General features: G+C 37.9%; 1 protein-coding gene across 7 annotated transcripts in view; it reads right to left on the bottom strand.

The window, feature by feature from the left end:
* The window catches only part of FNIP2 (folliculin interacting protein 2), a 59,690-nt gene that overhangs the window by 15,726 nt on the left and 27,430 nt on the right, over positions 1-16,534 (bottom strand). For 4 of the 7 annotated variants that reach the window (XM_069786111.1, XM_069786109.1, XM_069786105.1 and 1 more), the window contains exons 2-11: positions 13,473-13,599; positions 9,931-10,065; positions 8,734-8,834; positions 8,580-8,651; positions 7,805-7,905; positions 7,573-7,662; positions 6,370-6,441; positions 5,101-5,230; positions 1,459-1,660; positions 803-891 (exon numbers count right to left, since the gene is read on the bottom strand). In XM_069786111.1, the coding sequence (XP_069642212.1) occupies positions 803-891; positions 1,459-1,660; positions 5,101-5,230; positions 6,370-6,441; positions 7,573-7,662; positions 7,805-7,905; positions 8,580-8,651; positions 8,734-8,834; positions 9,931-10,065; positions 13,473-13,599 (1,119 nt within the window). Of the gene's footprint in view, positions 1-802; positions 892-1,458; positions 1,661-5,100; positions 5,231-6,369; positions 6,442-7,572; positions 7,663-7,804; positions 7,906-8,579; positions 8,652-8,733; positions 8,835-9,930; positions 10,066-13,472; positions 13,600-13,813; positions 13,938-16,534 lie in introns of those variants that run through there. The other 3 variants (XM_069786115.1, XM_069786110.1, XM_069786121.1) reach the window with 2 other exon arrangements.

The raw sequence follows: 16,534 nt of genomic DNA, 5'->3' as shown, positions 1-16,534 counted from the left end.
CCTTGCAAATACAAGTAGCCCCTCTCCTCTTCTATTGTCCATTGATTTTTCTTTTTTTTTTTTTTTGTAAGATCTAGAAGACTAAACAAACTGGAAGAGTTTTCCAGACATACTAATTACTAGTGTCCCAGAACACTAGTCTGTTTAATTTAGTGTACCAGTAACTTAGTGCCTTCATATGAATTATATATTTGTCTTCCCTTTCTTGCATTCCCCTGTGTATTTGTATTCAGAGAAACAACTCAGAAATCATTTTGAGGTGGGACAGAACCAATTTTATTCATTGCAGTGATTTGCTTCCACATTCCAGACATTACAGAAACTCCATCCCACCAAAGCCTTGTCTGTCTCTCCTGGGCTGCCTTTCTTGGCCTCTGGCCATTCCTTCCTCTCTTAGGTACCAAAAAGAGAGCCTTTGACAGCAACTTTCTTGTCAGTTACACTGTTCAGCATCTATAGCTAGGAGTAGACAATTCATCTGCCTGAATACAAGAATCGATCCACTCTACACAGGCATCAACGGAAGCCAACTCTTCATGAGATCTTAAAGACTTTAACTGACAGTCTCAGGTACAGGTGGGTGCAACAGAACTACTTTTACTCTCATTCTGAAAACGGCTGAGCTGGTTTTGCTAAAGTTTTCTAAAAACACGTACCCAATACAGAAAATTCATTCACACTAACTTCAAGACTGGCTAAATTAAAAGACCCTGCATTCAGTTGCTTATAACTGGAAGTGACAAGTATCTTTAGAGGGGCATGAGAAGAGCTCTCCTTGTAATTCAGAATTCCATCAACTCACCTGAATTCTCCCAGGGCATCCATGACACGGCTGATATAAACCTGCACTCTTTGGCTGGATTCTGCTATTTTTCTACATGAGATCATGGCCTTGATTAAGAGTTAAAGACACAAAACAGCTTCTTAAAGGATTCACATTCTTCATCTTTTTAAGCTTCATTAACATGTCAAAATAATTAAGATCTAGCCCCAGTGCTATACAGCCACTCAGGACAGCAATAGCTGCCAACCTCCCTCCACCTCATGAGAGACCAATCCCTAAGACTGGACATGGGGAGAGAATAGAACATTTTTGAGAGAGTAAGGGGAAGACAGCAACAAACATTTTGTGTATCTCTTTTAGTGACTGCATGAAAGGATAGAATACCATCATTTCCACAGTCTCCAGGGAGTCAAGAAAACCTCATAGTGAAATACGGTGAGAAGGAAAGAAAAAGAAAAGCCACCCATAGCATAAAACTCTCCATTCTCATTCTGACTAGAAAATAAACGCTGAATTCCTACACTGGGCTCAGGTTCAAGACTACATGTGTAAGGAGGGAGGGAGGGAAGCTTGAAACCACGCACCTTCTCCCACTCTTCATCTATCAGATTCTAGAATACTTCATTCTGTTTGACACTTAGTTTTCCACATTAAGCCAAAATAGAATTCTGTACCTTTTCTATTGCATATTTCAGCTTGTTCATGTGAGATTCAAAAAGAGGAAAGTGAGAGAAGAAGAAATCCTGGAAGTTTCTCTGTGCTTCTTCTTTTTCAGGCAGAGAAAAGATTATGCTGATTGCAATTTTTTTCCTCCGAACCATTGCAGGATTAGAGCTGCAACTTTCATCAGCCATACTAAACATTTCTTCAGTGGACCTGTAAGACAGATTTGTTAGGACAGTTACTTAAGTACTGAGAGGTAATTTGTCTTCTATCCATATCTCTCTCTATAGTAGAAGGTAATTCATTCTTAGGTCTCCTTTGACTGACTACAAAAGACTTTGCTGTCACCTGTCTCTGAACAGAGGATATCCATCAAAATGTCAGGCAAGACCTATGTTTGCTCAGATAGGAGGAAGGCAACCCCCAAAGATGCCAGCTCCTAAAGTGGTGTAAACATTTTCCTCTGAAAGAGAGCTACTACAAAATCCCTCCTTCTGGATTTATCTTTAAGGGAGACTAAGAGAATGGAGACAATATACAAAATCATTAGCAAAAGAGGTTAAAGGTAATTTCAGAGCTGTGAACTGCATTCAGCACTCAAAACTCCTGCCTAGGTGCTCAGCAGTGTGTCCATAATGCTCTTGAATCTATACTGCTGCTCACGAGGGAAGTTGGGAAACATGCTACTTATACTATTCCAGCATCTTAAGATGGATGTTTTAAGGCACTCAACCATGAAAAATAAAACTTTCTATTTTAACTGAAGACAAAATGTCACCACTTAGTAATTACTGTGAAAACACAAACTTAACACCTACAAATACATGTATGCCTAGCTCAAAGTTGGATATACTTCAGTTTAAAATGCTTTGTGTTCTGCTAAAAAAAAAAAACCAAACCAAAAAAACCACCCAACAAACCAAGAACAAAAACCAAAACAAAAAAACCACAGTGGCTATTTTACAACCATTATTATTTCCCCAAGTTCTGTTTATTCACTTGACAGTTCTGCCACATTTCTTTCAACAGTTATGCCACTTTTCAATATTTCACATGGGTTGATACTGAGATCAATACTGCTCAATATCTTCATTATCAGCCTGGTCTGTGGATCAAAACACACCTTCAGCAAGTTTGCAAATGATGCCAAATAGGGGGGAAAATGGTTAATTCACTGGAGGGCATTGCCCAGAGAGGCTGTGAAATCCCCATCCTTGGAGATTTTCAAGGCTCGATTAGACAAGTACCACAGCAACTGGATCTAAATTCCAAGCTAGTCCTTTTGCACAGGCAGCCGATATGGATGATATCCACAAGTCTCAGCCCAGCATAAGTTCTTCTGTGATTACACAAAAGGCCGGCAATCCCCTCATCCTGTTCCTCCATAAATACTGGCATTGCTGTGCTAGATACTGATGCTGGATTTACAGAACTATTATTTTTTCTTGCTTAAAGTTTCTTGATCAATTTCACTGAAAAAAAAAAGTATATACATGAATGAGTAAAATAGTATGGTCAAAATGTCTTTTGGAAGGAACTTTAATTGAATAATGGCTTTTAATCCACTGAGAAATTATAAGGGGAGAAGGGTAAGAACAGACTAGAAAGCCATTAGAACACAAATGGAGACACTCAGAGCAGCAGCTCACATGGAAATAGCTTGGTTTTGGAGTTTCTTTGTAAGTTAAGACTGCAATATCAGTGAGTGGTAATTAAAGGCTTGAAGGCTTTTCATATCAGAATTATCTTGAAATGGAGCCTGTGACATTTATAGACCACTATGAAGCAATTAACAAGAGGAAAGCCTGAATGCTAAGCATTCATTCTAAGTTCATTCTAAAAATAAGTGGTTTACAGTTTAATTGGTTTGACAAAGTTAAATATACAAAAGTTTCTCATCATCGAGGTATGAGTCCAGGAATACAGGAAAAAACCACACACAATAAAAGCCCAGAAAAAACCAGCTTGTGGGAAACTAGAGTTCAGGACAGAAACATAACCTCATTTGAACTTCAGGAACTTGCATGCAGAGACAGAAATTCCCAAGGAAGTTGGGAAAGGATGGTCAGTCATCATCTAAGAAACATCACAAGCTTTTGTACTGCTTCCCAGGAACAGAAATTGAAGACTTTAGGTCTGCAAGAGAAGCCTTTTCAACAAAGCTGCTAATTTAGCTTGCCTGCCAATTGACTACATGGAGTTCCAGCTAGACATCTCATTTTCTTTGAGCTATTGGCCTAAAACATCAGTTACAGAGACTGTAGAATCTTGGCTGTACAAACTGAAGTGCAAACTCTGCTGTCACTGAAGTATTCAACCAGAAGCCTACTGTTTCTCTAGCAAGTAATCAGAAAACAAGTATCTGAAGAGGCTTTTTGGCTTAGAAAGAATCCCAATTCAAGAGTAAATCTAGATAGTGGAAATAAAAATGTCCCATTTCCAATATCTTTCCCCAGCATAGATTCTCCAATGTGGAAGAAACACAACCTACTCCCTACAGCAAAGCAGCAGCCCAAAAGGGCTACTTTCCTCTAAACAATTTGTTACTTTCTTAACACTTTGAGGAAATTTCTATTTGTGAAACTTCGACTACTACTTAAACTGGGCTGAAATTACCTTATTTACCCTAAATGTTTTAACTTTTTTGCATGCACTGCTCTCAACCCTATTTCTTCAGGAAACTAGACCAAAAAGTACTTCAATTTACTGAAAGCAAAATGTTTACTAGCTTATTCTCAACTGCAAGCATGACTTAAAAAGCATGACTGCTATATTAGCACCACTGCGTGATTCTTCATGTTAAAAATGATTCGGAAAGAATATCCAGGAAAAGCTTCAAGTGTTGACCCTAGGGAAAGAAGTCTCTTCCAAAAGATTTTTGTTTTGGTTTTTACTGACCACATATTTTAACTGGCAGCTTTTAAGCTTCCTTTAACTTAAAACAGAGAAGAGGGAGAAAGGCCAAAAAGTAGGAATTTCTTGTAGCTCTTCATTAATTCTATGCTGTCTCTGAGTACAGGTGGATGAGTACATATGAGCAGATAATCAAGAACCATTTGCTGTTTTGCAGCTGACAAGGAAAGAATTTGCTTATTAGCTATGAAAGGTCTGCTGCATTCCATGCTTTGTTATGCCACTGAGCTACAAAAGCTAATAAAATTCCAAAACAGAAGCCAAGCTTTTTGATCACAGCTCTTTTTTTTTCTTCCTGTTTTGGCAGAAGTCACATCAGGAACATCCTGTACCAGCCAGAAGAGTCGTCATGGGTTGTTACTCCAAAATTTCAGTAACTGCTCACTAGTCAGACTTCATCATAGTATAATGTAATTACGGCAGCAGTGCTGTTACAGTCCCTTTCATCTCAACAGGATGCTCTGCTCCTTCAGAAACAGTTTAACTTGCTTTTCAGAACGTGGCTTCAGACACAGCCTATACGTTCAATAAAAATGTTTCAAATCAGGCCTTGCAGTTCATATTCTGCCAAAACCTGATCTTTCTTCATATTGGCAATGTTATGTAACATGCATAGAAGTTAGGCTGAATTGAGAGCATTTAATAACAGGATTTGTCCTTTTAAAGAAAAGGGGCTTAAGCTCTATTTAGCTTAAATGCCTGCCAAACAGCTGTTGTAAGAAGGAAGGTGTTGCACTCACCACCTTGGAACAATTCCATTCTCTAAACTGGTTGTCTGACTTCGGAGCCAGCGACGTTGGTAGCTGCTAGAAGATGATGAAGAAGAGCTTGGAGATGGAAAAGGAGTGACCAGAAGGCTGCTCAGAGATGCTACCAAGAAAGCAAGAAACCCCACATATATTGAATTACAAAGTGCCGGTTAAATATTTTTCTTTATACTCTAACTGGGAACAAATTCCCACAAATATTGCTCTTTCTTGCCAATCTTTTTCACATAACTCACTTGCTACAGGAGACCCAATTATTTTAAATAAATCTTGCTGCCTGAGGACATTCTTTTCTTACAAAGTCATAGATCTTCCTCACTAGAACATACTGAAAGTATTCTTATTCTCATTAAAAGCATTCTGTCTTAAGAGGTGTTGCCCTCCCATTACAACAGATCTCCTGGTCTCCTGCCCTCCTTTTCCTATTCAGTGCAAAACCATCTTCTCCCTTGCTTTAGTAAGGGCTCCAGCCAGTTCTTTCTCCAAATTACACATTGGTTAAGAACCCAGAAAACAATGGCTGTAAACAAAGAATATCATTACCAATATTCTTGCATTAAGGCTTGGGGCAAAAGGAGAAGGAAAACTCCTTAGCAGATTGTCCTGGTTTCAGCTGGGATAGAGTTAACTGTCTTCCTAGTAGCTGGTACAGTGCTATGTTTTGAGTTCAGTATGTGAAGAATGTTGATAACACTGATGTTTTCAGTTGTTGCTCAGTAGTGTTTAGACTACAGTCAAGGATTTTTCAGCTTCTCATGCCCAGCCAGGGCACCTGACCCAAACTGGCCAACAGTGTATTCCATACCATGGGACGTCCCATCTAGTTTAGGAACTGGGAAGTGGGGGGCAGGGATTCGCCACTCGGGGACTGGCTGGGTGTCGGTTGGCGGGTGGTGAGCAATTGCCCTGCGCATCATTTGTACATTCCAATCCTTTTATTACTACTGTTGTCATTTTATTAGTGTTATCATTATTAGTTTCTTCTTTTCTGTTCTATTAAACCGTTCTTATCTCAACCCACGAGTTTTACTTCTTTTCCTGATTTTCTCCCCCATCCCACTGAATGGGGGGGGAGTGAGTGAGCGGCTGCGTGGTGCTTAGTTGCTGGCTGGGGTTAAACCACGACAGATCCAAAAATTTTGGATTTACAGGTCATAAGGTGCCTATATTTCAGGTGAATCACTGCACCAAAGAATCGTAACATAATCACAAAAGCAGGCAAAAAAGACAGACAGCAGATACCTGACCGAGCAATGCCGCTGTCTCTGTCCTCATTTTGTCCTCTACTAGGCATATCAACAGGCGTGCTGTGTGCTAAAACAAACAGATCAGATCAACAGAAAATATTACATAATTCATCATACTATTTGTCAGCATTTAAAAAAATGTTTAAGTTTAAAGGTCATAAAACAGCAAAGTTACATCCTGTACTGTTACTCCAAATAAGCAGTATGGTGTGAGCAGAGGTGGCAGCAAACAGTATTCCCATACTGAGTTACTAGAGGAAGTTGGTTATTTGCCCCAATCTAAAAACATCTCTAAGAAGCTTAAGAATGTGAATACAGTCTACATTATTAGAAATCAGATATGCTTTGAAAATGAGGGCTGGTGATACCCCCATCTGTCACTCTTTACATTTTTTTGTGCGTGCAATATTGTCATTTTACACAGGTTAACATCATAATGAAATAGTCAAACAGGAGGTCCGTTAAGCTTCTGATTCACTCCACAAGCAGAGATTTACTATCCAAAGCCTCACAGTAAGAAACATTCAGCTTATGTCATATTATGTTGAAGTGTTAGTAGTGCAGTCACTCAAATTGTAGAGCATGCAAGATTTGCAAAGGCTGTGAAGAAACTGCATTGGTATTCCAGTTCACATTTTTGCAATTAACAGAACTAATTAGGCCTAAGATCTACCCACCTGCATGGCTCATCAGTATGCCTGTAAAAGGAGACTATGTAGTTTAAAGTTTTGAAAAAGATAAGAAATTGATATTGTTAAAGAAAAAACCTTAAAGCCTCCCAGACTTAGCTCAAGAATTAGTTTTGAATGTCTGCCATCAAATTAAAAAAAAGTAGCAAGAGGTAAGAGAAGAAAAAAGCTGTACACCAGCAAGACACCTGCACACTAGCAAGAAACCAGCTACAAGCCAGGAAACATAAGTTCTCTAAGAAACATGAGGGCTCATTTATTATTTAAAACACTGCATAAAAATACCTTTAAAATTAAACAAAGGAATTAGAAATATGAACAAAAAGCAATTGATTTAGCTATTTTTTTGGAAGAAAGATTTTTAAGTATAAGCAGATACATCTCTTGTCACTATTTTAGCCCTTTCTGTTTCTAGAGAGTAATTATGTATGTCCTGCAAGGATTCAGAAAGAGCTGGATTTGTGTGTGCATATGGATGGGTCACACTGTGGCTGGCATTCCACACAAACCTGCAAAGAAAGAAGCACTGCGGATGAGCCGGAGGGGACCTCCTTCAGACACACCCTGCAGCAGTTTGCTGCTACACAGCTGTAACACACCTAGGAAACAAAAGCAATGTAGAGAAAACGCAATGCAAAAAAGGAGGGGGGGGGAAAGGTGGTGATCCACAGAAAAAACCCCAAACCGAACAAACAGATGGCCTCATGTTGTCAGAAAGACATAGAACCTGGAAATATTTACCTAAATTACTTCCACTGCGACAGGTTCCCAAAGCATTCTGATTCGAGCTCAGCTTTCCCAGGCTGGGATCTTGGTTGATGTATTCAAAGCTATCTTGTAAGCTAAAAAGGGTGAAAAGGCCAACATTCCTTAAGAATGTGATCAATAAGCATTAATATTAGCTTGAGAATTAGGCTCATTTTATGAAAAAAAGAAGGCTGAGGATTAATTTTACAATCTAACTCAAGGACCAGTAGGTTTTCTGAAGCTGTAAGGAAACAGGCATTTATTTTCTATATAGGCTCCCTCTTTGAATTATTATAAGTTTCTGTATGTCACATTTGGGATTCAGTTTATTCACATTTGTGCATTTTTGGGACAAGGAAAGAGGGAACAGATGAGAAACAGTGTATCTTCTGTCATTGTTGAAGGAAACAGAAGTGGGGTACAGAGACACAAAGCTTTCTCAACACACACCTCTTTTTCACCCTTCTGGTGGCAGCAGGAAGACACAGAGGCTTTGATTGTCCAAAGCACCTAACCTCTGAAGTTAATTGCATGCCCTAGACAAATTAAGAAGCAGAAACTTGGAGGGATTTTACTTTTTAAACTTGGGTGGCCTGGCTGTGATCTACCAAGAAGAATCCTTCTCCACAGCTGCCATTTCTGATTTTCTACTAGACTTTTCCACTTCAGCTAAGTCAAATTTAGAAGCAGTGACAGAAGGACTACAAAAGGAGAAAGAAAAGACAACTGCATTGGATATGGAAGAAAAAAATAAAAACAAGGTTCTTACTTATTGTTACTTCCACTGAAGCTTCCTACCCTGGCTGAGAAGACTTTACTTATCATCAGCTGTGGGGGAGAGCTGAAAGGATAAACAGTCATTTCAGTGAGTCATCAATTCCAAGCGCCTGACAAGAGAGTGCGTCAAAGAAAAGGACACTCACCGTATATAGTGAATTTTCAAGGTGGAACCTTTGTAACTCATTGCTACTGAGCCAAACATCATTTCTCCCAGCATGTTGACATCAGAGGCTGGCCTGGTGTACTACACAGACAAGATGGGAAGAGCAAAGTCAATAATAACTTGGCATACTATTTCAATTTAACACAGTGCCATAGTGCTAGATTTTGGATGGAGAATACAAATAAGTTCTTTTCCATGTAGACTAAGATCCTGTGTGGTTCTAACACACTAAGTGCATGTACAAGCAAGTACAGCTGGAAGACATACTCTATTTTACTCACTAGATGGGCATTGTTACCCTTGTACCAGGGGACTTCCAAAGGCAAGAAAGAGGAAAAAAGATATACTGTATTTCCAAAGAAATAGCTGTGTCCAGCAACATTCCCATATAATGGAGTGTTTGATGAAACCTGTAGGTGTTCACAGGACTTAAATTCTGTGGTCCGGATCCCCAACCATTAAACTGTCTTCCTTATTCAAATGAGTAAATTCTCTTTCTCTGCCTTTATAGAAAGCTTCTTGGAAACATTTTTGATTGGAAAATAATTTGTGAAGACTGTGTTTCTAAGTATAATCAGACTGATTTCTTATTTTGTTTCAAAGACTGATCATCAATAGCAAATATGGAGAGAAGTTTGTTAATTCTGAAGGAAATCACTTACCTTCTAGTTAAATATCTTTTTTTTTCTACCTTAATCTATATGTGCTTCAAAATTACACTTTTCTAGATGAAATGTTTATGTTTTCACTGAGAAACAGCCAGAGTACCTAGAAAATAGTTCTCTCAAAGATTTCATGTTACAGTAAGACAGAATAAAAGGACTCTTAATATACCATGTTCAACAGCTTCTTCAGAACTGACCTGAGGCATAGGTAGACATCTTACAAGAACAGAGAACAGTATAGTGCTTTTTATGACCTTCACAAATAATAATGCTCCTAAATATCTTTTGTAACTCTTTCAAAGGCAAGACCAAGATAGACCAAAAAGTTAAGATGTACCCACATGTTTTACTCTACAGCTCTTTAAAGATAGGGTAGATATCTCAAGGTTCAGATCAACTTGTAATATACTAGAAGTGTAACTAGTCATTCAATACACGTAAGTTAAGGCTTTTATATACAAACGTCTTCAGTAAAATGGATAAACGCAAGCAAGAAAAGTAATGAACATTACCTGATACTTCGGTATCTGTTCTTTGATATTTTGCATACAACTTATTGAGGGACTATGGGAAGAAATATTGTTGTTCCCATTGCTTGCTTGGCAGTTCTTGGCAGAAGTCTTTACAGAAGCATCCTCTGCCATTTTCTGTGTCAAAACAGAGTAATATGATGAAAACAATTAAAGCAAATATGAGAAATCCCATCTGTAAACATACCATGGCAAGGTTTTTCTTAAACTACAGGTAAGCAACAGAAATAAGATACTCTTATTTGGTTCAGAAAATATGTATAAGTTTTAAAAGATTTTTAAAGAAGGCCATCAGAGAAAGTGCAAAACTACTCGCACATTTATAGTCAGACAAGATGTCATAGTATCCCACACAGAGTAATTAGTCAAAGTTCCAGTGGAAGATCATTCCTAATTGTCATGAATTGCTCTGTGTAACATTTGCCAAAGTTTATGTAAACAAAATCTCAGCTTATAGGTTGCTTCCAAACCAATTTTTGTAATCATTTGCACAATTAATCACTCAAATTGCATAAAACTTTTGCTCCCCAACTGAGCAACAGATTTCTTAAACAGAAGAACAGCCAGCAAAAAAAGGGGTGAATAAATGCATCTTTTAGTAGAATTACCAGGTCATAAAATCTATTTGTTAAACCTGTAAAGGAGTTGCGTTAAAAAAAAAGGCAAGCAAATAAATGCTTAAATACAGATGACCATTTAATTCAAAGTTTACTCTCAAGTCACCGTTTTAACATCATCTTAGAACTGATCAAAAAGGTGCAAAGGAATTCTTGGAAAGATACCGATTACATTAATATTATTCGCATATGTTTCATAAGACAAGCTGCATTTAATGCATTGGTATTTGCTAAATAGTTTTCTTGAACAAAAAGAAAACAAGAAACTCATTGGGTTAACAGCTGCCCTTTTTTTTTTTTTTTTACCAATTTGAATGTCCATTAGATGTCAGTTAAAAGGGCCACATTATTTCAAACATACTTCTCACATGCACTTGAAAGGATTTGTATGAAGGGAGCAAATCTGTAACTTTGCAGCAATGAAAACTACTTAGAAAGTCTAAAGAAAGCATATCTCACACTCTTAAACTTTTTATATATTTAAGAAATTCCTTAATGAACATATATTTAATGTGTATTAATGTAAATGTTCAATCATTTGGTGCACATCAGAATGAAGTATATTTTTACAAGTCTTATTTTGCACCACCATGGTTTACCTCATTGGGAACATGCATTGGCAGAGATCAACTAAATATTTTTAAAATGTCAACAAGGTACCTGTAGATAGTTTACAGAAAAAACAAGCAAACAGGCAAAAAGAAATAGTAATAACCTAGATGCTAGTAAAAAGCAGCCATAGCCAAATTTACATCACATATTTTGGGCTTGGCAAGACAAGAAAAAAAAAGGATAACAGGAAATTAAATGGAAATAAAAGTAGAAGCCAATATTCCACATGACTGATTTTTAAGATGAACACTTTGAATGCTACAGTGCAGTAACTGTAATAAGTTTTAGAATACTCAAGTCCCAATGACAAAATGATGAAATGGGCAAAAGATGCAGAAGAAGAGGAAGAGCAGGCCAAGAAGAGCAGAGTAGATGATTTGTCATTTTTTAAAAGTTGAATTTAAACTACAGTGATAGCACAGCTCCTTTACTGATTTAAAAATAAGCCTACTAGCATGTTAAAGAAAGTAAAATCCTGGACTTTATATTTTATCCTATATTTACACTCCTTTTGTGCAGTTTCTCCTGGCATAGTATTTGTGCTATTGCTTATCTAATCCCAATATGACTGTCATTAGGGGTTTAGAAATGCACCAGTGCCAGTAGTCATGTGTTGAATGAGCTATTGACAAAAATGCCTAATAAAAGTGGTCTGATATATGCCATCTGCAGAAAGAACTGGAGATTAGATTAAGAACACTGAAAAGAAATGCAGTATATTAAAAAAAAATGTTTAAATGGAATACAGACCTGCTAGTTCCCGCAGATAAGTTTATTATATGCTTTAAAGACAAACAATGTATTTGAATGTTCAATGTGAATAAGCTTTACTGTATTTCAGGAAAATGGATAAATACACATATACGCTTTCATGACTATAGTTTAAACAGAACTTAGCTTGAGAGTAATTCTGCCTTAACTTTAAGTGAATCAAGTTTTAGGCTCACTGCTTGATAACATACCAAACAAATGATGAAACATTCAAGATCACTTTTAACATCTGTGTTTGCATGCCATTCAAAGTGCTTTGACTGTTTTAAAAGGTACCTAAATTAGTGTCTGTCCACAAAACAGATTATAGCCTGTATCATGTGTTATGAGGGAGGTTCTAAGCTGTTTTATGACAGTGTTGCATAGAGTTTCTGACAGGACATTTTGTAGTTAACTTTTAGTTTAAAGTATTCAAGCAAGTGGAATAATTTGAGTATTTAAATGAAGCCAGAAATACAGTTCTTCCTCACATGCTGGGTGTTTTAAACCAACTTTAAGACACAAAGTAATGACCTTGAGGGGGAAGCAAGATTAACTGACCAATCTGACCCATTTACCCTCTTAAGTAGATGATCAGTCATCAGCTGATAATGCTCATCAGTCTTAACTGATTTGACACAATGGCATATTTGCAGTGTGACCGAAATAGAGATTGCTGGTTTTTAAGCATCTTCCTATGTAATTTCTACAAGTCACAAATATTTGTATATAGCTAGTGATTCTACAATAAGCCATGCTAGTCTGACAGGCTGAAGCTGCTGGTTGTAACAAAGGCTTCAAAACAAACAAAAATTTGAAATAATTCAATGTAGAAGAGAAACACAGAGCTAGTAAAAAAAACACCAACCAAACAACCAAAAAAACCCCAAACCAAAATGACCACAAAACAGAAGCTACTATTGTTTTACTTGTCTTAAAATCACCTAAGTTTCCTGGAAGTATTATTCCACAATTTGTGTGCCTGGAGAGCAGCACAAAGAATTTGCATCTTGACAGCACCTACTCTTGCTTCTATGTGTGTCACCAAAACTTATATGGCCATATATTGTCATGTGTCAGTCTTACACATTACAGCATGGTTAGCAAAAGTGGAGTTGTTTTAATTCACATAAAGCCAACAACTTTACTAATCCAAACACCAAAGGAAGACAAGCACATTTAGAGACATGCTAGACATCACTGGAACAATGGGACAGCACAACCAGGGCTAACAACAAAAAGCAAACCCAGTTGACATTAAAAAGGGTAAGGAAATACTCAGTTTAAAGGGGTATATATAGATTGCTTTGCTTGAAAGCAAATCAGGTCTAAGTTGTTAAGTTTCAATACCATATTCATATTAAAAATACCAGACATCTGTTCATAGGCTTTTAGAATCTAACACACCCTTGTTGCAGCTATCACAGAATCAAGTGAAAAAATCACAAGTAAGATTGAGAAGTTGACACTGTCATATGGTAATTCCTGCTTTTGTGAAGGGAAACAAAAGAGCAGTAGGACAAAAGCAAAATTAGCATTTCATACCTGAACCACAGCTTCATCAATTTTGCGGACTGCTTTGGAATCAAATAAGACCTGTCTGCCTCTCCTCTCACAGTCTTGGTAAACTATCAGGCGGATTTCATTCAAGTCAAACTCTGAAGAGGACCAGCTGCAGATTATAAACACAAGATGTTAAAAGTGTGCTTACTTTGCAGGCTTACTTAAGTGAAGAAACCGGTATTTGGCAAACACATCTTTTACTCAGCATTTACAAGAAACAGGCTTAAATCACAGAACTCTGACCAAAAAGGAACTCAAAGGAGCATCCAAGCCCAGTGTCACTGATACACAGGCAGGCACAGCCAGACCAATTTTCATCCAACCTTTCTTCAAAATTTTCCAGAAAGGGAACGCAAAACTTGGTCTCAGCAATCCGCTCCAGGGCTTAACTTCCCTTAAATTTACTCTCTCCTCTGTACAGATTCTGGATCATCCTAATTGCAAGATAGGTGTACTATTTTGTGCAATTCTCTCAGTGGCAATAAAGAACAACGGATTACCATTCTCTCTACTACAGCCTTTCACAAGCTCAAGGCTTATACCCTCCCTCATCCTTCTCTCCTCTAAGCACCACAAATCCAATTCCCTTTGACCTATTCCTGGCAATATAAGTTACAATTTTTCCAAAGTTTAATTCTCGTAACTGAAAGACAAGGTTTATGTTGATCCATTATTTTTCCCCTTTCTTTTCCGAGATGTTTGAGGGTTTACAGAGCAATTGTAGATTACCAAGACTTGACCTCTCACTATGATGAAACTCATTTAGTAGATGAAACCAAGATACCACCAAGATTCAATCTGAAGCAAAAAACTCTCAGGCCAGAATCTTCCCGTTCCTCAGAGATACACCATGGCACACAACTTGCCTCCTTGTGCTACCGCAAGAGGCTAAGGAGCACAACTGATCATGGCTGCGATGGCAAGAGACTATTTCCTAATTCCAAAGGGAGTCAGTCTGCACGTCAGAACATGGAGGTTTGCTTGGCCTCCAGTTCAACTACAGAAAATGCTGTTCATCTTATGCAGCTGACAGGATGGAATTAATGGAAAAAACCTACTACTGCATATAGCAGTGCCACACAACACTGGTGCTCAGTCTTATTGCCTCATTCCTGACCTGGATGGACCACATCTAGGGGGTAAGAGTACAACTGTTATTAATAGCTGTTGGTTTAACAAATTGCATAACAGTCAAGGCCATGCTGATCTCCCACCCAAAAGGATGTTTCATACAGGACTTTTTCCAAACTCTGACCTACAGAGAAGGACAGTATAGAATTGAAGGAAGAGCACAAAAACTCTATAGAGCTGAAAGAAAAGAATTTCTGAAGCCATTTCTTTTATTTCATGCTCTGTTAGTAGCCATAAATCAATAGTGACTTAAACACCATCAACTCCTGCTAGAGTCAGTAAGGTAACCATGGGCAACTGCTTTAGGAGCACACTCAGAGACTTGCAAATTTAAAATCATTATAAAGCCAGCTTAATTTCTTCATGCTTTATCTTGCATTTCAGGGATTAACTCCCCTTTCCATGTAGCTAGAAAGAAAAATAAGCCTAAATAAGCACCTTTTTCAAAGCTGAAAGGCCTCATCAGTCTGGAAGGTTTTATTCTATTTTTAAATACCTTGGGACAGAATAAGCCAGATACTTATCTCCACTGTAAGGTACCCTGATACAAGTACACTCCATGTACGTAATATAAAAGGGTCCAGCACACATCAAAGCCAGATTATGGAACGATGCTAAAGGCTGTTTTGCCATCAACAGTGAGGAAACTTGTTGATATGTTTGTAACATGTTGTCTCCAAAATGCTAGGAGTGCCAGGCAGATTTCTTTTCAAGTCTTCCCTTTCAAAGGGAGTCACAGCATTAAGTAAACCTGCATGAGATCAGACCTGATACTATTGTTGATAGTTGCCCAACAAAGATCCTACACACCTCACATATACAGAGAGCTGCAACTATGCCATCTGTTTTAAAAGTCTGTTACTAGTTTCCCAGCCCACTGCCTATGCAATGCTATCACAAAATCCAGTTATACAGAATGTGAGAAGTCAGGGCCATCAATAGACTTCATTCTAGTCTGCTGCATGAATCTGATATTCTTCAGTACCAGATAACTCTGATACCTCTTCAGTTATACAGCTACCTATTTACTTACACACTTTCTACAACAGACAATACCTGAAGTAACTATGCTGCGTTCTTAAAAAGGCCACAGGTCTTCCCTCCTTTAAACAACAAAGAAAGGGTACATCTCTATGGCCTTAATTTAAATTGTATGCAAGTGCAAAGCCTTATTTATCTCGAGGACTGGCACAGCAGGATCTGTAGTTCAGACCACAGGACTCAAGTCTAAACTGAGAAAGATTCATTGCAGGCACAGATTGAGCCAATCCAGCTCTGCATCAGCCCACCAATGCTAAAAGCATGCTCAATACTTATGTTGCATGAATTTAGTTTTCCTTATGAACAGGTGAACTCCCACATTCTACACTAAAGCAAACTATATGTTGCTTGCGTGGTGTCAACTTCTGTATGAGATGTGAACTGGGTTTTATAACAAATGCTGAAGTAGAAGCCAATTGAACAGCCTGCTGAGGTGCCTTTTCCACACGGCATGCTAGAATCAGAGACTGATGCAGTCTTTCAGAACTTCAAACAGATTCTAGTACCAGACAGCAACAAGCTAAGAAGTTACATAAAATCTATCATACAGAGCTTTATGTGACTAATAGACCAAATCTAGGGAAGTGACTTCAGATAATGCTTCTTGGAGTACTAACTAAATACCAACCTTATGTTCTAATGAAGTCTTTGCTTTCAGGCTTTGAATTACCCAAAACACAGATGCAGTTCCTGCAGCAGTCCTACCTGTTACAGAAGAGATCCATCCTACCAAAATCTCATTTGATAAGATTAAGTATATCTATAGGCAGGTTATACAGGCATATAAATGCATAGTCTCATTACTTCCACGTAGAATCTAGCACCAGGCCCAAGACTAGTCAGATGACCAGGATGTTTTTCCCCATCACAAA

Source organism: Haliaeetus albicilla, chromosome 1 (assembly GCF_947461875.1).
Source record: "Haliaeetus albicilla chromosome 1, bHalAlb1.1, whole genome shotgun sequence".
Lineage (NCBI taxonomy): Eukaryota > Metazoa > Chordata > Aves > Accipitriformes > Accipitridae > Haliaeetus > Haliaeetus albicilla.
This window is presented reverse-complemented; position numbering and strand designations above follow the sequence as displayed.